At 65.0% G+C, this 22,721-nt stretch overlaps 1 protein-coding gene across 9 annotated transcripts in view; it reads left to right on the top strand.

Moving 5' to 3' along the window:
• PDE4A (phosphodiesterase 4A) overlaps positions 1–19,986 on the top strand; it is a 153,835-nt gene extending 133,849 nt beyond the window's left edge. For 7 of the 9 annotated variants that reach the window (XM_084609946.1, XM_084609949.1, XM_084609945.1 and 4 more), the window contains 13 exons: positions 628–664; positions 2,870–2,943; positions 3,656–3,705; positions 4,117–4,229; positions 12,238–12,331; positions 15,362–15,540; positions 15,742–15,840; positions 16,223–16,387; positions 17,050–17,149; positions 18,077–18,231; positions 18,557–18,679; positions 18,966–19,148; positions 19,485–19,986. In XM_084609946.1, coding sequence (XP_084466072.1) covers positions 628–664; positions 2,870–2,943; positions 3,656–3,705; positions 4,117–4,229; positions 12,238–12,331; positions 15,362–15,540; positions 15,742–15,840; positions 16,223–16,387; positions 17,050–17,149; positions 18,077–18,231; positions 18,557–18,679; positions 18,966–19,148; positions 19,485–19,856 — 1,744 coding nt within the window. In that variant the 3' untranslated portion in view covers positions 19,857–19,986. Of the gene's footprint in view, positions 1–627; positions 665–2,869; positions 2,944–3,655; positions 3,706–4,116; positions 4,230–6,999; positions 7,368–10,893; positions 11,124–12,237; positions 12,332–15,361; positions 15,541–15,741; positions 15,841–16,222; positions 16,388–17,049; positions 17,150–18,076; positions 18,232–18,556; positions 18,680–18,965; positions 19,149–19,484 lie in introns of those variants that run through there. The other 2 variants (XM_084609953.1, XM_084609952.1) reach the window with 2 other exon arrangements.
• Positions 19,987–22,721: the final 2,735 nt, after the last annotated feature.

The raw sequence follows: 22,721 nt of genomic DNA, 5'->3' as shown, positions 1-22,721 counted from the left end.
CCCCGAGCCCTGCCCTCAGAGTCCTGCCCCCCCAGCCCTGCCCCGCTGCCCCCCTGAGTCCTGCCACCCTGGAGTCCTGCCCCCCGAGCCCTCCCCTACTGCCCCCCCGAGCCTTGCCCCACAGCCCCCACTGGAGCCCTGCCTCCCAGCTCTTCCCCTCCCCTACAGCTGTGCAGTGGCAGGAAGCCCCCCCTCAGTTTGTGAATGAGGCAACAACCCTTGTGCACCCCCAGCACAGACCCCAAAGATGGTCCCCAGCCCCCAGCACAGCCACATGGTGCCCAGCCCGGCACAGTTGGTACAATCCTGGCACAGAGGCCCCCACAGCACTGAGCTCCCTGGCAAGCCCCCCCAGCACAGAGCCCCACCCCGGCATCGAGCTCCCTGGCACAGCCCCCATGGCACAGAGGGCCCCCCGGGCACAGCATCCCTTGTGCAGCCCCCATTGCAGGGCCCGCCCAGCCCAGACCGCCCCCCCGCCCAGGCATAGAGCACCCCGGTGCAGACCTGGCGCAGCACCCTCCCCCACAGCGCAGCCCCCCTGCTGGAACTAGCCCCAGGACTGGCGGGGGGGGGATTTTGCGGGGGGCCTCGTCGCTCACCCTGTCTGGTTTCTCTGCCCCGCAGCCACACGGAGGACCTGATCGTGACACCCTTCGCCCAGGTGAGTGCTGGCCCCCACACGGGGGTGGGGGGGTGTTAGTCATAGAATCACAGAATATCAGGGTTGGAAGGGACCTCAGGAGGTATCTAGTCCAACCCCCTGCTCAAAGCAGGACCAATCCCCAAATAAATCATCCCAGTCACGGCTTTTTCAAGCCAGGCCTTCAAAAACCTCTAGAAGGAGATTCCACATCTTTAGGAAACGCATTCTAGTGCTTCACCACCCTCCTAGTGAAAAAGTTTTTCCTAATATCCAACCTAGACCTCCCCCACTGCAACTTGAGACCATTACTCCTTGTTCTGTCATCTGCCACCACTGAGAACAGTCTAGATCCATCCTCTTTGGAACCCCCTTTCAGGTAGTTGAAAGCAGCTATCAAATCCCCCCTCATTCTTCTCTTCTCCAGACTAAACAATCCCAGTTCCCTCAGCCTCTCCTCGTAAGTCATGTGTTCCAGTCCCCTAATCATTTTTGTTGCCCTTCGCTGGACTCTCTCCAATTTTTCTACATCCTTCTTGTAGTGTGGGGCCCAAAGCTGGACACAGTACTCCAGATGAGGCCTCACCAATGTCGAATAGAGGGGAACAATCACGTCCCTCGATCTGCTGGCAATGCCCCTACTTATACATCCCAAAATGCCATTGACCTTCTTGGCAACAAGGGCACACTGCTGACTCGTATCCAGCTTCTCGTCCACTGTAACCCCCAGGTCCTTTTCTGAAGAACTGCTGCTGAGCCATTCGGTCCCTAGTCTGTTGCGGTGCATGGGATTCTTCCGTCCTACGTGCAGGACCCTGCACTTATCCTTATTGAACCTCATCAGATTTCTTTTGGCCCAATCCTCCAATTTGTCTAGGGCCCTCTGTATCCTATCCCTGCCCTCCAGCATATCTACTTCTCCTCCCAGTTTAGTGTCATCTGCAAACTTGCTGAGAGTGCAATCCACACCATCCTCCAGATCATTAATGAAGACATTGAACAAAACCGGCCCCAGGACCGACCCCTGGGGCACTCCACTTGACACCGGCTGCCAACTAGACATGGAGCCATTGATCACTACCCGTTGAGCCAATTTTCGTCCATTATCCTTATCGTCCATTCATCCAGCCCATACTTCTTTAACTTGCTGGCAAGAATACTGTGGGAGACCGTGTCAAAAGCTTTGCTAAAGTCAAGGAACAACACGCCCACTGCTTTTCCCTCATCCACAGAGCCAGTTATCTCATCATAGAAGGCAATTAGATTAGTCAGGCCTGACTTGCCCTTGGTGAATCCATGCTGACTGTTCCTGATCACTTTCCTCTCCTCCAAGCGCTTCAAAATTGATTCCTTGAGGACCTGCTCCATGATTTTTCCAGGGACTGAGGTGAGGCTGACTGGCCTGTAGTTCGCAGGATCCTCCTTCTTCCCTTTTTTAAAGATGGGCACTACATTAGCCTTTTTCCAGTCGTCTGGGACCTCCCCCGATCGCCATGAGTTTTCAAAGATAATGGCCAATGGCCCTGCAATCACATCCACCAACTCCTTTAGCTCTCTCGGATGCAGCGCATCCGGCCCCATGGACTTGTGCTCGTCCAGCTTTTCTAAATAGTCCCAAACCACCTCTTTCTCCACAGAGGGCTGGTCACCTCCTCCCCAGGCTGTGCTGCCCAGTGCAGCAGTCTGGGAGCTGACCTTGTTTGTGAAAACAGAGGCAAAAAAAGCATTGAGTACATTAGCTTTTTCCACATCCTCTGTCACTAGGTTGCCTCCCTCATTCAGTAAGGGGCCCGCACTTTCCTTGGCTTTCTTCTTGTTGCCAACATACCTGAAGAAACCCTTCTTGTTACTCGTAACATCTCTGGCTAGCTGCAACTCCACGTGTGACTTGGCCCTCCTGATTTCACTCCTGCAAGCCCGAGCCATATTTTTATTCTTGTAAGCTTCTTTTTTGTGTTCAAGATCAGCAAAGATTTCACCGTGAAGCCAAGCTGGTCGCCTGCCATATTTACTGTTCTTTCGACACATCGGGATGGTTTGCCCCTGGGACCTCAATAAGGATTTTTTAAAATACAGCCAGCTCTGGTGCTGAGCTGAATGCAGGAAGCTCCAGCCCAGAAGGGCCCCAGGGTTGCAGGCCCCATGGCTGCTTGTGGGCCCCTGGCAAGGAGGGGGTGCCCCCCGACCAGCCTTCTAGCTCCAGCCCTGACCCTCCTCTCCCTGCAGGTGCTGGCCAGTCTGCGCAGCGTAAGGAACAACTTCTCCATCCTGGCCAACATCCCGACCCCAGCGTCCAACAAGTGAGTGACCCCCCGGGACCCCAGCCCCCTTCCCTGCCCCCCGGGGTCCCAGCTCCCCTTCTCTCACCCTGGCTGGGGGCAGTGGGGGTTGTCCGGGGATTTAGGGAGTCGGCCCCCCCAGCAGAAATGGCGGAACAGCTCCAATAGCCTCAGGGTTGCCAGCACTGACGGAGGGGGGAGCCCCCCCTCATGAGCCCTCCCCCGCTGCCTGTAGCCCAGCACCCCCCCATGTGGCCCCCCACGATCACACCTGGGCCATGCGACGGCCCCACCCCAGGAAATGCGGTTGGGGTGAGCTGCACAGGGACCCCCCCACCCCTTTTCGGGGGCTGGCCCCAGCCCCCCCCATCTGCACCCAGCCCTGCTGCGGGGATCCCAGGGGCCCCGTTTGCCGATCCCCCCCAGGCACCGTGAGCCCCACTGAGTGTCCTCTAGCGGCCTGATTCGCAGCCACAGAGAAAGGGGGCAGGAGGGGGATGCCTCCCTGGGCAGCGTGGGGCTGGCAAAGGCCCTGCACCTGACTGCTCCTGGCCCACCCCTGTGCAGTTCCTGCCCCCCAGGCCCGTAGGGGGTGGATGGGGGTCGTGGCTAGGGCACCCTGCGCTGGGGCTGTTCCTGCCCCCCAACCCTGTAGGGTGTCGATGGGGGGCGTGGCCGGGGCGCCCTGCGCTGTGGAGGGGTGGCTGAGCGGGTGTTTATTCTTGCCCCCCAGGAGGTCCCCTGTGGGCAGCCAGCCGACCTTCTGCAAGGCCATGCTGTCAGGTAAGCGTTGCCTCGCGCTGGGGGAGGGGCCGTGAATGGGGACCCCCCGGCCCTGCCTGGGAATCCCGATGTGGGAGGGCACCACGTCTTTGGGATCTGGTGGCTCACCCCTACTCTGGTGGCTCACCTAGGGGGTTGGGGGGATTGGTTACAGGGGGGAAACTGCAGCAGCGGGAGGCCTGGCTCTACCATGGTTGTGTGAGGAGTTAGCATCAGAGCTGGGAGAGAACCCAGGAGTCCTGGCTCCCACCCCTCCCCCCACCCTGCTCTAACCACTAGACCCCACTCCCAGCCTCCTCCCACATGCAGGTGGGCGCTGTTGGACTCAGCTGGGGGAGCTCCCCCAGACCCCCTCTGACCCCATGGGGCCCTCACTGGGTCGGTGCTCACGGCAGCCGTTCTGGCCCCCAGAGGAGACCTACCAGCAGCTGGCCAAGGAGACCCTGGAGGAGCTGGACTGGTGCCTGGACCAGCTAGAGACGATCCAGACCTACCGCTCCGTCAGCGAGATGGCCTCCAACAAGGTAGGGCTGCCCCCCAGCCCCAGGCCGGGCGCCCCAGGGTGAGGGCGGGGGCTGGTCCCTGTGCCTGTCGCTGGGTGTGTCCTGCCCCTGCCGTCCATCGTCCCCATGAAAACCTGTCTGCCTGGCCGTCCATCCATCCCCCACCCCCGTCTGCCTATCCGTCCATCCACACACACCCCCCTCCCCCCGGGTCTGCCTATCCGTCCATCCATCCCCCTCCCCGTCTCCCTGGCCATTCATCCATCCACCACCCTGTCTGTCAGTCCATCCGTCCATCCACCCCCCCGTCTGCCTGTCCATCCTCCGTCATCCCTGCGCAAACCCATCTGCCTGTCCATCCCTCCATCCACCACCCCTGTCCATCCCTCCATCCATCCACCACCCCCGTCTGCCTGGCCGTCCATCCCTCCATCCATCCCCACGCAAACCCGTCTGCCTGGCCATCCATCCCTCCATCCACCACCCCCGTCAGCCTGTCCATCATCCATCCATCCACCATCCCCGGTCAGCCTGTCTGTCCATCCCTCCATCCATCCACAACCTCCATCAGCCTGTCCATCCATCCATCCATCCATCCAACACCCCTGTCTGCCTGTCCATCCCTCCATCCATTCCCCCCGTCTGCCTGTCCATCCATCCAATCTCCTCCATCCCCACCTATCCAAGTCCTTCCCCATATGTATTCACCCCCCCCCCCACGCCTGCCCATCCCCCGTTTCTAAGACGCCCCTCACCGTGGCTACCTGGCTAGGAACCGGCGTCGGGTGTGTGGTGGTTTCTGGGTTGGCTCTGGATTCCCACAAGGTCATATGCAAATGAGCAGGGATAGGCGGGACTTGTGCCTGGCAGGATCTCAGTGGGTGGGGTGGTCATCTTGGCACCAGCCCTGTTCTGGGGAGCAGTGGGACTCCCTGCTGCAGGACTGTGCCCAGTGGCTCAGGAGAGTTTGTGTGAGGTTGTGCGGTCACAGCGTTTGTGCTGGGGTCCAGGGGCCGGATCTCCTGTGTACAGCGTGGGCCAGGTGCCTTCTGGGTAGATTTTGCTTTGGCAGTGAGAGCTGGCATGCAGGGTGGGATACCCGTCGAGACGCAGCAATAGAGGGACCTGCTGTGGCAAGGCGTGGAAGACTGGGGGACCTGGGGGTGATGCCAGGGGCTGGGCGAGCTCTGGGCAGGGTGGGAGGGAGATGGGTGAGTTCCTGGAACAGAGATGGCATCTGTATGGGCGTGTGCCCTGCTTGTACATCGCCACGTCCTGGTATGCAGAGGCACAAGTGTGCATGCCTGTGTGTGTCCGGGCTTGAGTGTGAGTGTCTCCGTCTCTGGGCTGGTGCGTGTGGTGGGCCGTGGGTGGGGGCATGGCCCCATGTCCAGGTGGATGCATGTGGGTTCAAGGCCCTGTCTCCCTGTGTCTGGGTGGGCGCGGGTAGGCGTGCGACCCTGTGTCCGGGTGGGTGTGTAGCCCTGTGTCTGGGCAGGTGCAGGCAGGTGTGTGGCCCCGTGTGCGGGCGGGCGTGTGACCCCGTGTGCGGACGGGCGTGTGGCCCCGTGTCCGGGCGGGCGTGTGACCCCGTGTCCGGGCGGGCGTGTGGCCCCGTGTCCGGGCGGGCGTGTGGCCCCGTGTGCGGGCGGGCGTGTGGCCCCGTGTCCGGGCGGGCGTGTGGCCCCGTGTGCGGGCGGGCGTGTGGCCCCGTGTCCGGGCGGGCGTGTGGCCCCGTGTCCGGGCGGGCGTGTGGCCCCTTGGGCAGGGGTGCGAGCCCGTTGCAATGACACACGTGTCGTGTCTCCGGCTCTGGCTGCTCCCCTCCAATCTCACCTCAGGGATCCTCCCACTGTGCACCCCGGGAGTGGCGTTGGCATGGAAACGGGGACTCCCCTTCAGAGGAGGATCCAGGATGTGGAAGGGTCCATGTGGTAGTGGGGGGGCAGGGGGCTGGGCTGGCTCACGGGGTTGGGGAGCGCAGCTGCTTGTCCCACAAAGTTGGCTTGGTTTTGGGAGCTGCGATAAAAGAGGTTGGAGCCAGCTGGGGAGCTGGGAGCCCAGGGGCGAGGAGGGGCTGGCAGAGGGAGGGGTAACGGGAAGGGGGAGGGGGCTGCTTTACTTGGCAGCATTTCTGCCCATGTCTTCAGGACTCCTGGGTTCCAGTCCCATCACGGGGCCCTAGGGCCTAGGCCTGTCCTCTAGCCACTAGACCCCACTTCCCCTCCCCAAACTGGGAATAGGACCCAGGTGTCCTGGCTCTCAGCCCCCCCTGCTCTAACCCACTAGACCATCATCTTGGAAGGAGAGAAACATAGTCCAAAATCAGGACTCCTGGGTTCTGTTTTGGCTCTGGAAGAGGAGTCAGGTGCCAGTGGTTAGAGCCGTGGGGCTGGGAGCTCTGGGTTAGCCGGTTAACCCCCTCCCCCCATCTCGTGGGGCCCCTAGCTCCGAGCAGCAGGGTCCCTGCCCCCCCCCCGGCGTCTCCCCGCCCCCGTCTCAGCCCTGCCATGCGCTGCAGTGACAGCCGCACGCCAGGCAGGGATGCGGCTGCGGGAGGAGGTGCCGTCGCCCCGGTGACCGCTGCCCCGGGAGACGGGAGGCGGGGGAGTGAAGTGCCCTGGTACCCAGGGATGGCCGGCGCGCTCGGGCCTGCTGCTGGCGGGAGACTCTGGCTCCTCCTCCTCCCCCAGTGAGCGGCGTCCAGCGTCCGCCCCCCCTCCCCCCCCGCGGCTGGCGGGGAGGGCACGGGGAGCCGGGCAGCGGTGCACTGTGGGTAGCTCCCTGCTCCTCTGCAGTACGGGCAACGCCGGCTGGCAGTGCCTCGGCTCAGCCCTCGGCCTGCTCCTCCCCGGGCCGTCTGTGCCCCCCGTGCCCACCCCAGGCGGGGGGCCCGCGGCGATGTGAGGGGAAGCCCGGGGGCGCTCTCCCCCTCTCGTCATGCCAGGGGCAGAGAGGGCCCCGGGATATTAACCCCTTTGCCAGGGGAGGGGGCCCCGGTCGGCACCCCGTCTGCAGCAGAGACGGGCAGCGGGTGGACGGGCACCCCTGAGCCGGGGAGCCGCCCGCGGCTGCCACCGGGCAGGCTGGAAGATGCCCTTAGTGGATTTTTTCTGTGAGACGTGCGCGAAGCCATGGCTGGTCGGCTGGTGGGACCAGGTAACGGGGACAGGGGCGGGAGTGGGGGCGCCCTGGCTCTGCCCCGGCCCACCGGGAGGCTGGGGGACAGGGCCCGCAGCTCCCCCTGGCCTGGTATCGAGGGGGTTCCCAGTTCGGGGGAGCAGGCTGCAGGGGGCCTCTCCCGGGGCAGCAGATGTGCAGCTCCGGGGGCTGCATGGACCCGTCGGGGGGGTGGGGCATGGCCGGGGGGGGCCGGCTGGGCCAGCAGGGAGCCGGGGTACGTGTGACAGGGGAGGGGGTGATTTTGCCCTTCTGCCTTATCGACAATGTCACATTGGTGCGGCCACTGCTCCGCGCACGAGTGCCCCATGGGCAGCACCACTGTCTCCCGGCCCTGGTGCCCCTCGCACGCCTGAGAGAGAGAGAGAGACACCCCCCACCCCGTGTCCTGAACAACCCCCTGTGTGTGTGTGTGTCAGAGAGAGAAACGCCCCCCTCTGTGTATCCTGAACACCCCCGTGTGTGAGAGAGAGAAAAAAACCCACCCCAGGTCCTGAACAACCCCTGTGTGTGTGTGCGTGTGTGTGAGAGAGAGAGAGAGAGAGACCCCCCCCACCCCATGTCCTGAACACCTGGTGTGTGTGCGTGAGAGAGAGACCCCCCCGTGTGTCCTGAACACCCCTTCTGTGTCTGTGTGTGTGTGAAATCTCCATGTGCGTGTCCTGAATGCCCCCTCACGGGGTGTGTGGTTATGTCTGGGTGTTGGGGCAGGTGTTGTGAGCTGGGTTGGGGGGTGTCGTGGAGCTGTGTGCCCCTGTAGCCTACCCCATCCCTCTCGTACGGAGACCACCCGGCCCCTTCAGGCACCAGCTGGGGGGGTCAGTTCCAGCCATCAGCACAAGGCTCAGACCCCTGCCCACAGCCCCTTCTCCCCTCGGGCGCCTAAGGCCGGTGCTGGAGCCGTGTTCGGGGCAGGGGGTTCTGCACACAGCTTGGAGTCTGGGGGTAACACCCTGCACCCTGGGAGCCTGCAGAGTTGGGGTGCCAGTCCCCCCCAGCCACTAGGCTTGGTCCTTCCTGATTGCAGCTGCTGGGCACAGTGCCCCGCACAGGGCTGGGGAAGGGCTCACCTGCCCAAACTGGGCCCCCCTGTGCGCCAGGGGCTGCAGGCCACCTGCCCTGCACCTCCATGGCTGCTCACCGTGCGTCCCCCACCTCAGAAGGCAGGGCCCTCCGGGCTGGGAACCAGGGCCGGCCCTGGAGCCCGCAGGCAGCCCCGGAGGCTCCAGGGAGGGGTCTGAACCCCTGGGGCCTCCCAACACCCCCCACCCCCACTCAGCCTTTAAACCCAGCTCCGGTCACCCTCCCAGAGCCAGGGAGAGAACCCAGGAATCCTAGCTCCCAGCCCCCTGCTCTGACCCACTGGTTCCAGTGACTCCTGCCAGGCCAGGCCCCATGGGGAGAGGGGGACGGGGAATCGGGCCTTTAGTTTGGTTTTATATTTGGCCCTTAAAACTCCACCCCCATCCGCCAGGTTATCCAGCCCTGCTCCCCTCCCCCACCCTTCTCCCCCTGTGGTCCAGCCCTGACCCCCACCCCTCCCAGGCCCTTCCTTCTGTGTCTCCCCCTTGCCCTGGGTCCCAGGTTCTTCCCCTGGGGGTTCTCCTTCCCGATGTGGGGCTGGGGGGGGCATTCCCATCTGAGCCCCCTCCGTCCTCCTCTCCCAGCTGTGGGGAAGCGGCCCATTCCCCAGCCACGTCCCCCCAAGGACAGCGACTGCTGCGTCTGTTGCTGCCCCCAGGCCATGGCCTCCCCAGCTGTGCTCCTGTGCCCCTCCCCCCTGTGGGTCAGGACGAGTGCTGCTTTTGGGTGTCAGTTTTGACCTAATTTGCTGCGTGCGGCTCGTGCCCGTAGGTTGAGATTTCCGTGCCTGCCCTGGCCGGGGAGCTGGGGGGCTAAAGCCAGGTCCTCTGCCCCGGCCACACACTCCAGGAGAGCAGTGGGGCCTGTTGGGAGGGGGAGGCCGGTGTGCTGAGACCCGACAAACTCGTCTCACGTGTGGGTTGCTGAGCGGGGGGCGGGGATTGGAGCCGATGTCCCCAGCTGCTTAACACCCCCCCTCATCCTGTCTCCCCCTGCACCCAATCACCTAGCACCCTTCGGGGGAGCCCAGGGCTGGGCTAGCGGGGGCACCGGGACGGGGGCTGGGATGGAAGGGGTTAACACCCCCCCCCCTTGGGAGACCCAGCGTCTGTGTCCAGGCTGGCGATGGGGCAGTTGCTAAGGAGACTCCTGTCGCTATGGAGACTGGGCTGCGGCGCCCTGATTGGCTGGGGGGGCTCGCACGTCCCACTGCCCCGCTTTTATTTCTGCCTTTGTGGGTTTTTTCTGTGTGACGTGAAGGGGGGCAGGGGGAGGAGGCGATGGGGGAGGGGAGCTGGGTATGAACCATGCCCTGGGCACGTGGCCTGAGCAGGGGGGGGCAGAGTTTGGGGGTGTCCCCAAGCTGGGGAGGGGCCTTTGGGACCCCACTTTGGGGAGACCCAGACGAGGGAGACTCCCTGTGACCCCCAGACCCTGTGTCCTGGCCGGGGGCCTCCCCCAGGCAGGGGTAAGGAGCACGCTGCCCCCCGGCTCACCCTGTGGCGTGGGCTTAGTGCAGGGGGGCTGGGAGCCAGGACTCCTGGGTTCTCTCTGCAGCTCTGCCCCAGACTCCCTGTGTAACCTCAGGCAAGTCACTTCCCCACTCTGTGCCTCAGGAATGGGGACCCCCCCCGCCGCGCTGTGTGATGGGGGGGTGTCCTGCCATTGCTGGCCTCTTTGTGTCTCCCCTCAGCTCCCCATGGGGCCTGCGGGTTCTGCACTGTGGGGAGCAGTGCAGTGACCCCTCCCCCTGCCTGGGGGAGCCCATAGGCAGTACTGCAGGGAGAGCTGCCCCCCCACCCTTCCCACTGGGACCTGAGGAGGGCCCTGCAGATCCCCCTCTCCCCCTGTCCAGGCCCTGCCCCAGCTGGGCCCCCTGCCACCATTGCCTGGCCTGGGGGGCAGGCAGAGGTGGGCCAGGGGCAGGGAAAGCCAGGGAGACCCCCGCAAGAAGAGGCCTCTGGCTGTGAGTGCAGCCGGCTCCGGGATGAGTCCCCAGCCGCTGGCCAGCTCCAGGCAGGAGCAGCTGCCCAGAGCCGCTGAAGGACAAAGAGGGCTTTAAAGTGGGGGCGGGCGACAAACTGCAGAAGCAGCCCCCAGCCCCCGACCCACCTGCTTGATTCTGAGCCTAACGCCAGCGTCAGCCCCTCAGGACTCCTGGGTTCTGTCCGCGGCTCTGGGAGGAGAGTGGGGTCTAGTGGTTAGAGCGGCCCAAGGCGGGGGCAGGGGGACTGGCCAGGACTCCTGTGTTCTATCCCTGTCTCCTGTTGATCTCAGGGGAGCTCCCTGGAGGGAGGGATGCATTGCTGGTTCCTAGTTGGCCGGTTCCAGCCGTGGGGCTCCTGTCCTGAGCCACAGCCTCTCCGGGGAGGGCTCTGTGCCAGGAGTGTGACCCACCCTCCCTTGGACTCACTCTGCCCGGAAACCCTGAGCCAGCGGCTGCTTCCCAGTGCCCCGAGCAGCCGGCTCGTGGCTGATGCCGGGCCAGGGCTGCCATCCCTGGCTGCTCTCCGCTTGGGTCGGGGTGTCTGGAGCGGCTGGGCTGGAGTCCCCAGCCCCTGGCAGCGTCCTGCGGGCTGGGGCAAAGGGCTGGAGGAGGGAGCACTGGAGCTGGCCACCATGCCAGACCTTAAACACCTTCTGCCCGTCCAGGTAAGACCTGCCTCTCTAGAGGGGGTCTTGGCCCGGGAGGGGATCAGCAGGGGGGTGAATTAACACCTCGAGCAGAGTCCGGCTGGTCAGGGTTGAGGGACATCAGCAGGACTGGGGGGACCCCAGGGCTGGGGTAGCAGGGGCTGTGGGTCAGGAGTGAGGGGCACTGGCGGAGCTGGGGGGGCAGGTCTGGGCTAGCAGGGGGCTGCGGGTCGGGAGTGAGGGGCACTGGTGGAGCTGGGGGGCAGGTCTGGGCTAGCAGGGGGCTGCGGGTCAGGAGTGAGGGGCACTGGTGGAGCTGGGGGGCAGGTCTGGGCTAGCAGGGGGCTGCGGGTCAGGAGTGAGGGGCACTGGTGGAGCTGGGGGGCAGGTCTGGGCTAGCAGGGGGCTGCGGGTCGGGGGTCAGGGGCACCGGCAGAGCTGGGCTCGGAAGTGCTGCCCTGTGCCGCAAATTCAAACCTAGATCAAAAAATCCCCTGAGTTTATTCAAACAATAAGATTGTTCTCTGAGTGGGGGGCTAAGAGACGGGGGCAGGGCGGGCTCTGGCCTCTCCCCCATGCTGGGAAGTTGGGCAGTTGTCTGTGTAGAGTAGCCAGGAGGAAGGCGGGGCTGGGGCCTCGGGGCGCCGATCGTGGGGGGCTCTGGGGACTGACCCGTGTGCCCCTTAGACCTGCAGTTCCACGCGGGTGTCTGCGCTGGTGGCTGGAGCTCACGGGCGAGGCCATTGCACAGCGCAGCCCACGTGCTCGCACAGCAGCGGCTCACGAGCATAGTGGGGCAGGTGTGCAAATGCCGGCACTGGGCTCCCACACGTGCAACAGGCCAGCGTACAGGCACAGCAAGGCATCCTGGTGTACACGTGGACACAGTGAAGTTCACACTCGCTTCCGTGGGGAAGCGGGCACACCTGTGAGTCTCGCCCATGCAGCAAGGCGGGCCTGCCAGCTTGTGCGGAAAGCGTGCGAGCTGGCTTGCCCCCTGGCTTGCATGGTGGAGCGTGCACACACGCGCGTGCGAGGAAGTGTGCAGCTCAGCTTGCACGGTGACCTGCACACCCATGCACACTTGCTCCCAGGCAGCCCTACTGAGCCCCTTTCTCCTTCTCGTTGGCAGTTCAAGAGGATGCTGACCCGTGAGCTCACCCACCTGTCTGAGATGAGCCGCTCCGGAAACCAGGTCTCCGAGTACATTTCCAACACGTTCCTCGGTGAGCACCAAGCTGGGCCGGGGGTCCCTGCTGGGGCCTGACTCCGAGTCTTTGGGTCAGACCTGGAGAGTGGTGAGAGGTGCCCCAGGGATGGAGCTGCCTGTCCGTGTGTGCCACAGGGGGGTCCAATGGTTAGAGCAGGGGGGCTGGGAGCCAGGACTCCGGGGTTCTATCCCAGCCCTGGGAGGGGAGTGGGGGCTAGTGGTTAGAGCAGGGGGGCTGGGAGCCAGGACTCCGGGGTTCTATCCCAGCCCTGGGAGGGGAGTGGGGGCTAGTGGTTAGAGCAGGGGGGCTGGGAGCCAGGACTCCGGGGTTCGGTCCCAGCCCTGGGAGGGGAGTGGGGGCTAGTGGTTAGAGCAGGGGGGCTGGGAGCCAGGACTCCGGGGTTCTATCCCAGCCCTGGGAGGGGAGTGGGGGCTAGTGGTTAGAGCAGGGGGGCTGGGAGCCAGGACTCCGGGGTTCTTTCCCTGCCCCAGCTCCCTGTGTGACTCTGGGTGAGTCACTTCCTGGGGTTGGAGATGCTGTGCAGACACAGGCCTGCCTAGCCCCGCCCAGCCCTGCCTCACCAACACGCTCACACCCCTCTGCCCCCCCCCCACACGCCGCCACCCCGCGCCAGGAAGGCCATTCTCTGGCTGCGTCCGGAGCAGCTTCCCCCGGAGGAAGACTGGTCCCCGGAGCCCCATTGACGTCAAAGGACACAAACTTCCGGCCTTAAGCAAATGTTGATGCAAAGGGCCCGTCAATGGGAGGTCTGTGCTGGCTCTGGCCAGGGCCAGGCCTCACCCCTGCTGCCCTGGGCACCGCTGCAGCCCGGGGCTATTAACCCTGCCCGGGCCAGGCTCAGGGGGCAGTTCAGATCGGGGGAGCTCCTTTCCCCTCCAAGGGGACTCACGCCTGGGGGGTAGGGGCTGTTCAGGAATGGGGGGCATCAGTGACACGGCTACGAGGGAGTTAAGTGAAGCAAGAAAGGAAAGCAGTTTGTGTTGTGTCCCAGTGCTGGGCGCAAGCACGGGGCTGGGATCCAGGACTCCTGGGTTCTCTCCTGGCTCTGGGAAGGGGAGGAGAGGGTGGTCTAGTGGTTAGAACAGGGGGCTGGGATCCTGGACTCCTGGGTTCTGTCCCCAGCTCTGGGAGGGGGTCTAGTGGTTAGAGCAGTGGGGGGTGTTGGGGAGCCAGGACTCCTGGGTTCCCTCCCTGGCTCTGGGAGGGGAGCAGGGTCTAGTGATAAGAGCAGGGGGGCTGGGAGCCAGGACTCCTGGGTTCTCTCCCTGGCTCTGGGAGGGGAGTGGGGTCTAGTGGTAAGAGCAGGGGGGTGGGTGTTGGGGAGCCAGGACTCCTGGGTTCTCTCCCTGGCTTTGGGAGGGGAGCGGGGTCTAGTGATGAGAGCAGGGGGGCTGGGAGCCAGGACTCCTGGGTTCTCTCCCTGGCTTTGGGAGGGGAGTGGGGCCCAGTGATGAGAGCAGGGGAGCTGGGAGCCAGGACTCCTGGGTTCTCTCCCTGGCTCTGGGAGGGGAGCAGGGCCCAGTGATGAGAGCGGGGGGGGCTGGGAGCCTGGACTCCTGGGTTCTGTCCCTGGCTTTGGGAGGGGAGCGGGGTCTAGTGATGAGAGCAGGGGGGCTGGGAGCCAGGACTCCTGGGTTCTCTTCCTGGCTCTGGGAGGGGAACAGGGCCCAGTGATGAGAGCAGGGGGGCTGGGAGCCAGGACTCCTGGGTTCTCTCCCTGGCTTTGGGAGGGGAGTGGGGTCTAGTGATGAGAGCAGGGGGGCTGGGAGCCAGGACTCCTGGGTTCTCTCCCTGGCTTTGGGAGGGGAGCGGGGTCTAGTGATGAGAGCAGGGGGGCTGGGAGCCAGGACTCCTGGGTTCTCTCCCTGGCTCTGGGAGGGGAACAGGGCCCAGTGATGAGAGCAGAGGGGCTGGGAGCCAGGACTCCTGGGTTCTGTCCCTGGCTTTGGGAGGGGAGCGGAGTCTAGTGATGAGAGCAGGGGGGCTGGGAGCCAGGACTCCTGGGTTCTCTCCCTGGCTTTGGGAGGGGAGCGGGGTCTAGTGATGAGAGCAGGGGGGCTGGGAGCCAGGACTCCTGGGTTCTGTCCCTGGCTTTGGGAGGGGAGCGGGGCCCAGTGATGAGAGCAGGGGGGCTGGGAGCCAGGACTCCTGGGTTCTGTCCCTGGCTTTGGGAGGGGAGCGGGGTCTAGTGATGAGAGCAGGGGGGCTGGGAGCCAGGACTCCTGGGTTCTGTCCCTGGCTTTGGGAGGGGAGCGGGGTCTAGTGATGAGAGCAGGGGGGCTGGGAGCCAGGACTCCTGGGTTCTGTCCCTGGCTTTGGGAGGGGAGCGGGGTCTAGTGATGAGAGCCGCTCTGGGTCACTGTTGCCACATGCATCATGTGGAGTCCTCTGCGTACGGATTGGCTGGGTGCCCTGTGATGTCACAAAGCTGCCCTCTCCCTCGGCCCCCCCCCATTGCCTGAGTCCCCTCCAGGAGCCCATGTCTTGGGGGGCCCCCCCCACCCTCTACGCTGCCATGATGCCTCGTTCCGCCCTCTTCTCTGCAGGTGCTGAGGGGGGCGGGTTGCACCCTGGTCCCCGCAGCCCCCCGTTTCCTGCCCCCTGCGCCATCCCCAAGGAAGGAGTGAGCTCCCCCCCGCGCCCCGCACTGCCACCACTGAGGGGGGGCGCCTGTCTCGCTGCTGGGCCCAGCCCGACCCGGGTCTCCTCTGCTCCCATTCCGCCCCCCCCCCCGGCGCAAGCGTGGGCACCAGGCCTCCCTGGGACAGGACTGTCGGGAGGGGACACACCCCTGAGGGCGGCTGGGGGAGGGGTGGTTTGCACGCGTCTCCCCCCGTGCACATTGGCCCCGTCTCTTGCCTACGCACAGTCACACTCGGAGCCGTGCGCTCACACTGACTGCTGCATGCTCACTCTTGCTCGTGCAGCCTCTTGCACGTCCACGTCAGGGTCTCTCCCCCCCCTCGGTGCCCCAGTGGGACAGCCCCTCCCCCTCTGACCGACCGCTTTCCCCCCACCCCCCAGACAAGCAGAACGAGGTGGAGATCCCGTCCCCCACGCAGAAGGAGCGGGAGAAGAAGAAGAAGCAGCAGCCCATGTGCCAGATCAGCGGGGTGAAGAAACTCATGCCTACCTCCAGCCTGACCAACTCCAGCATCCCCCGCTTCGGGGTCAAAACCGACCAGGAGGAGCTGCTGAGCAAGGTGGGGGGGCAGGGCTGGGCTGGGCTAGCAGGGGGCTGCGTGTCGGGAGTGAGGGGCACCAGCAGGGCTATGTGGGGGCCGTGGGACCAGCTGGGCACCACCACCTCTGGACTCCTGCAGACGTGCTCTACCAGGCCTCTCTGCGGGGTCCCTGTCCTCCCCCCCGCCCCCTTTCTCACCACCCCCTGTCCTGCCTTCCAGGAGCTGGAGAATCTCAACAAGTGGGGCCTGAACATTTTCCACGTCTCTGAATATTCCAACAGCTGCTCGCTCAGCTGCATCATGTACACGATATTCCAGGTAGGGCCCCGTGCCTGGCGCGGTGGGTGGGGTCTGCTCATGGGGGCCGCCGGCGCCCGCCCCTCCGTGCAGCACGCGGAATCCCTCATGCCCACCTGACCCGGGATCCTCGGCGCTGGCCGGGGAGCCAGGACTCCTGGGTTCTGTTCCTGGCTCTGGGAGGGGAGTGGGGTCTAGTGGGGTTAGAACGGGGGGCAGGGGGCTGGGTACCAGGAGTCCCTTCCCAGCTCTGTGGGATGGGGGCGATTCCCCCGGGGGCTTTTGCCAAGGGCTTTGGCAGGGGCTGGAACTGGGGGGGTGCGCTCAGCCCACAGGCGTGCCTGGCGGTGGCCCCTCTGGCGTGACTCTGCCTGGCCGCGAATGCCCCCCTCGCCCCCTGCAGGAGAGAGAGCTGCTGAAAACCTTCAAGATCCCGGCGGAGATGCTGCTGACGTACGTGCTGACCCTGGAGGAGCACTACCATGCCGACGTGGCCTACCACAACAGCCTGCATGCGGCCGACGTGGTGCAGTCCACGCACATCCTGCTGGCCACGCCCGCCCTGGACGTGAGTGGGGGGCTGAGCGTGCCCGGGACAGAACCACCGCCGGGGGCTCTCTCAGCCAGCTGGGCCTGGTGCCGGCGGGCAGCAGAGTGGGGTGCCCCGGGGCCAGCTCTCGACCCCCTGTAACAGCAGGCGGGTAACGCACGGCGTCCGGGACACGGCCCAGTCCGGCCGGCTGTCGGGGGGGAGTGGCCAGAATAGGGACGGAAACGGGACTGAAACGCATTTGGGTGGGCTGGAAAGCCGTCTGTCCGTCCACCCCCAGCCGTCTGTCTGTCTGCCCGCCCTGGGCCCATCTCTGCCATCGCTGCCTCCTGCGGGGTTCACAGCCTCCTTGGCAGCAGCTGGCATCGGGCCCACTCTGAGGCAGGATACCAGGGTGATGGGTCCTCGGTCTAAGCCCCCCTTGGCAATTCCAGCACAGTCTCTGCAGCTTCCCCTAAGAGCCAAGCCAGAGCGACTCCTGGCTGTGCTGATGGCTTGGCTGGGCACGGGCCTGAGGGACTGGTCCCAGGGGGGCAGCCAGGACTCCTGGGTCCCTAGCACTATGACGTGCCTATGTGTGGAGCAGGGCCCCGCCTGTCGCGCCGGGACAGTCCCAGTCCCTGCCCTCGTTTGCTAACCAGTCGGCCCCGGCCTCAGCCCCCTGCATGTGCCCTTGGCAGGCTGTCTTCACCGACCTGGAGATCCTGGCCGCTCTGTTCGCAGCCGCCATCCATGACGTGGATCACCCGGGCGTCTCCAACCAGTTCCTGATCAACACCAGTGAGTGCCCCACGATCCCGCACCCGGGGGCGAGATCCTGGGGGTCCCAGCGCGCTTCCCAGAGACCCGCAGCAGCCTTGGGGGGGCATACGTGTGTGTTTCCTAATCTCTCCAGTTCCGGCACACACGCCCGGCACCAGGACACACAGGCCAGCCCTCCTGCACACACGCCCGGCACCGGGACATGGACACACACCTCTACTCACACGCCAGCCCTCCTGCGCACATGCCCGGCACCGGGACACACACGCCAGCCCTCCTGCACACACGCCCGGCACTGGGACGCACACGCCAGCCCTCCTGCGCACACGCCCTGCACCGGGATGCACACGCCAGCCCTCCTGCGCACACGCCCGGCACCGGGACGCACACGCCAGCCCTCCTGCGCACACGCCCGGCACCGGGACGCACACGCCAGCCCTCCTGCGCACACGCCCGGCACCGGGACGCACACGCCAGCCCTCCTGCGCACACGCCCTGCACCGGGACGCACACGCCAGCCCTCCTGCACACACGCCCTGCACCAGGACATGGACACACACCTCTACGCACACGCCAGCCCTCCTGCACACACGCCCTGCACCGGGACGCACACGCCAGCCCTCCTGCACACACGCCCGGCACCGGGACATGGACACACGCCCTGCACCGGGACGCACACGCCAGCCCTCCTGTGCGCACAGCTGTGCACTGGGATACAGGCACACCCATGTGCATTCCGACACGTGTGCACAAACCCCGTGCCCTGCCGAGAGCGCCTTTGCTGTCAGAGCTGCTCTGTCCCCCCCCGTGCAGCTGGCTGGGTCCTTGGCGGGCCTGGCCTGTGCACGCTGCTCCCTGCCATGCAGCGACCCCCCTTCCCGGGAGCACACGCCACGGAGCAAGGGAGGCAGGAGCCGGCGCCCCCTAACCCACCTCGCCCCGCAGACTCGGAGCTGGCCCTGATGTACAACGACGAGTCGGTCCTGGAGAACCACCACCTGGCCGTGGGCTTCAAGCTGCTGCAGGAGGAGAACTGCGACATTTTCCAGAGCCTCGGCAAGCGTCAACGCCAGACGCTGCGCAAGATGGTCATCGACATGGTGAGCTGGGGCCGCGGCCCAGCCCCTGCCGCCCGTCCCTGGCCAGCCCCCCGGGAGCCGATCCCCACACCTGGTGGCGGGGGCCAGGGGGTGTCCTGTGCCCTTTTCCCAGCCCTGCCAGTGGGCAGGAGGGAGGAAGGAGGGTCGTGCCGGGGCAGGGTCTGGGCTGTCGCAGACTCCGGGAGGGAGCTGGCAATCAGGACTCCTGGACTGCCGGCCAGGCCAAGGGGGCTGGAGCAAGGGGCGCTGCGCTAGGACTCCTGGGTTCTGGGCGGCTCCTCCCCTCCCTCCCGTGACAGTCTTTCCCCCCCCCCGGCCTCCCCAGGTCCTGGCCACCGACATGTCCAAGCACATGACCCTCTTGGCCGACCTCAAGACCATGGTGGAGACCAAGAAAGTGACGAGCTCCGGGGTGCTGCTGCTTGACAACTACACGGACCGGATGCAGGTGGGTGGTGGGTGGGGAGGGCCCCCAGCCCATGGGACACTGGGTTTGGGGGAGGGAGATGGAGGCCCCCAGATCAGCCAGGTGAACGAGCCATCCATCCTGACCCGGGTTAGCTGGGGGGCTGTCCAGGCTCGTTGCACCAGAGGCGACGGTTCCCCTGGGGGGGGGCAGGGCACGGGGGGCTGGCTGGGCTCGCTGCACTAGGGGCGGGGTGTGCCCAGAGCGTGGGGGGGCAGCGCGTGGGGGGCTGGCCCAGTCCCCACGGTGTTCGTTCTCCCCATCCCAGGTCCTGCGTAACATGGTTCACTGCGCCGACCTCAGCAACCCCACCAAGCCGCTGGAGCTGTACCGCCAGTGGACCGACCGCATCATGGAGGAGTTCTTCCGGCAGGGCGACAAGGAGCGGGAGCGGGGCATGGAGATCAGCCCCATGTGCGACAAGCACACGGCCTCCGTGGAGAAGTCCCAGGTGCGGGGAGAGCTGAGTGCGGGGCAAGGGGCTGTCGGGAGGGCCCCGCGGGCCCGTCTAGCTGCCGGTGGCGGGGCAGGGCTCTGCAATGGCGCAGCATGCCGGGGGTCCCAGTGCCCAGCCCCTGAATGCACCTGCCCAGACCCCACCTGAGATCAGGGCCCCGTCGCGCTGGGCGCTGCCCAGACCCCAGCCAAGATCAGGGCCCTGTCGGGCCAGGTGCTGTCCAGACCCCAGCTGGGACCAGGGCCCTGGCTGAGATTCAGGCCCCGTTGTGCCGGGCGCTGCCCAGATCCCAGCTGCTCTGATTCTCACCTCCCTGGGTCTGCCTTTCAGGTGGGCTTCATCGACTACATCGTTCACCCGCTGTGGGAGACGTGGGCGGACCTGGTGCACCCCGACGCCCAGGAAATCCTCGACACCCTGGAGGACAACCGGGACTGGTACCACAGCATGATCCCGCAGAGCCCCTCCCCGCCCCCCGACGACCAGGACAAGGACGAGGAGGCCTGCCTGGAGAAATTCCAGTTCGAACTGACGCTGGAGGAGGAGGGCGAGGAGTCGGATCAGTCGGACCCGGACCGGAGCAGCCCGGACCACGAGGACAACAGCTTCTCCACTGCGGAGGAGGAGCCCCCCTGCCTGTCCCCGGAGGAGCGGGGCGGGCAGAACGGACTGACACACGACACAGCCCCGGGGGCACCGTGACTCTGGGCTTCAGCTCAGCCGCCCGGCGGAAAACGAAACGAAAGCCACACACCTGCACCCCCCGCCATGGACTCTTTTGGGGGGGGGGAACCAACAAAAAAACTCCATTTAATTTAATTTTGGTTTTAGTTGGGAGGATTTTTATTGTATTTTTTACAACAACAAAAAAAAGAAAAAGGAAAAAAAAAGAAAAACTTCTAAAAAACCAAACCACAAAAAAAGGGAACACACACAGCTACTGTAGAGGTGGGTCGGCCCCCGGGCATGGCCCCGCCACAGCGGAGCTCCAAGCCCTCTGGACTCTTCCATTTCTTGTCTTCGGGGTTTGCTGGTTTTTTTACGGATTCGTTCGGATGATTTTTGATTTGGAGCAGCCGGGGGGGCCGGGGCAGCGGGTGCTTTTCGCTTTCCATTTGGGTCCCCCTCACCCCGCGGCCTTCAGAGATATATTTTTTTAAACAATCAGGAATGAACACAGAGCAGAATCGGCGCACGGGGGGGCAGCTGACTCTGCGGCCCCCCCCAGCCCTGCACACTGTCCTAGCTGTGACCCCTCTGCCAGGCTAGTTCTGGCCGGGGTCTTTGTGCCAACGCTGCGGGCTGCTCCAGGCCGCACAAGGGTGGCTATTATTATTTTAATTTATTACTACGAAGGGAGGGGATGGTTGTGGGGTCTGGGTTATTTTTAACGCACCTGGTAATTTATTGTAAATTAATTATTATTTTTGGAAAGTTGGGGAGGGGAGGGGAGAAAAGTTGTTTTATTTTTCTGTAATCAGATTTTTTTCTCCCATTGCTCGGGGGTTCATTTCGTCCCCCTCTTTCCCCTCCCCCACTGAGGCCATAGCCCCCCCTTTCCCAGGAGGATGAGAGGGGGGTTAACTTTTGAAAAGGGGGAACTAAACGGCGAAGCTCCAACCCCCGCCCTCGAAGCTCTCGAGTGCCCAGCCAGCCAAGTCTTCCTCTCTTCATCCATTTGCACAAATACAGCGCTCCGGCCGCATGGACTGAATGTATCAGCCACCTGCTCCCCTGCCCCCCCACCCCCTGAGCAGCTGGGAAGCAGCTTCGCTTCCCTTTGAGTTGACTTGCCAACCCCCCCCCACCCCCCCAGCTGGCAGCTGACGGGCTACGGGTACCACCGCTGCAGGGAGGCGCCCCGGGGATAGTCGAAGGTGCCAAAGCCGGATTCAGTGGGTGCTGGGCTCCGGACTGTCTTTTGGGGCTCCTGCTTGGTGCCCTTAGGCACCCGACCCCTGTGCACCCTCGGGACTCTGGCCCTGCGAGAGGATCCGGGGCCAGCGGGAAGCCAGAGCGCCCGGCTCCCGAGGGCTTTAACTGACCCCCTCGAGCTCCGAAGCCCCCGGACCTCTCCCTGCGCTGGTGGGAACACGGGGCCGACGGTGTGGGGGGAGAGCGGAACAAGCGCCCCCCTCTGGCCATGGCCTCGTAGACCCTGGCGGGCAGCGCTGCAGCCTGGCTCTCTGGGGCTCTGCACCAACCAGGCCTCAGCAGGAGCCAACTGGGCTAGTGCAGACGCGGGACACCACCCCCGGCAAATGGGAACTGGGCCCCCTGGCTTCTGCCTTCCCTGGCTCCCCCCCCGCCCCGAATGTCCAGCATCTGGTGGGGGCAGGTGGAGCTGGGGCTTTAGAACCATTTCCTCAGAGTGTCCCTGTGCTAAATGGGGGGGGAGCAGCTCCCCCCCCAGTCCCACTAGCCACGTCTGCACCTGCCCGGTTCTGTCTGCAAGACACGCGGGGCTCGTTCTGCGGGGCTGATCTCTGGGGTTACGTCAGGGTGATCCCCCCGCCCGCCCCGCAGGAAATCAGAGTTTCTCTCCATTGAGTTGGGAGGGGGCAGTCGCATGGCAAATGTCCTCCGGGGGCGAGAGGGCAGGGGAATGGGAGCAGGCTGGGGCTGGTGCCCCTACCATGAGCTTTCGAACAAAAGCCCTTGGGTGCAGCGTCTCCTGGGGCTCGTCCCCTGGGGCCAGCACCTCGGGGTCCTCAGGCCGGAGGCTGCCCTGTGAGGGTGCCTGGGACAAGAGTGGGGCTGGGGGGATGAGGAACAGGGGCAGGGCCCACCCAAGCGATGTGCCCCTGGGCATGGGTCCGGGGCAGGCGCAAGCCATGCGGGCGGCCCCAGCTAGTGCCCGGGTGGGGCCCGTGGCCGACTGGGGGGAGCGGTGCCATGTCTGAACACTGTACTGTAGCGATGGATTTTGATTTTCCGCCAGCCGGGGTGTGGCCGGAGCGGGGGTCGGGTGGCACCCGCCCCGTAGAGCCTTTATTTTTGTACGCGGTTTGGTTCGGTGCGTCGGTCGGGTCGGTTTTGTTCTGTACATACTGTGAATAGCAGCTGTAAATGACCCCCCACTCAAACAAGACAGCCCGTCCCCCAGCGTGGGCCGGGGGGGGGGGCTGAGCCCCCTCCCCAGGATCTGAGCTCCCTCTCCCCCCGCGTCTGTATCTGGTGTAACAGCTCCTCCTTCCCCTTCTCCTTGCGGTCTCCCTCTCGGAGCTGCGGAGCTCACAATAAAACCAGGAGGAAGGGACCTTGCCTCTGGCCTCTGGCTTCCCCACGGGGGTTGGGGTGTCTGGGCACGTCTGGGGGTGGGGTACCGCTGAGCGTCTGCCTGAGGGGGAGGTGGCTGGGGTAGGGTGTGCACCTGGGTACGTGAAGGGGGGGGTGCGCCATGGGCAGCTCGGGGGGGTTGGTCTCCAGGCCAGCCTGTGCATCCATGGGGGGGGTGGGGTCACTTTTCTTACAAAGTCCCCAACCCCGCACCCCCCCCAGGTTCTGTGCAGCACCCACCCTGCCACACAAACCTGGCACGGGCTGGGGAGTTACAAAGCCGGCGGC

Source organism: Lepidochelys olivacea (genome assembly GCF_965140295.1).
Source record: "Lepidochelys olivacea isolate rLepOli2 genome assembly, chromosome: 20".
In the NCBI taxonomy this organism is placed as follows: domain Eukaryota; kingdom Metazoa; phylum Chordata; order Testudines; family Cheloniidae; genus Lepidochelys; species Lepidochelys olivacea.
Note: the sequence above shows the minus strand (reverse complement) of the source record. Positions and strands in the feature narration are given on the sequence as shown.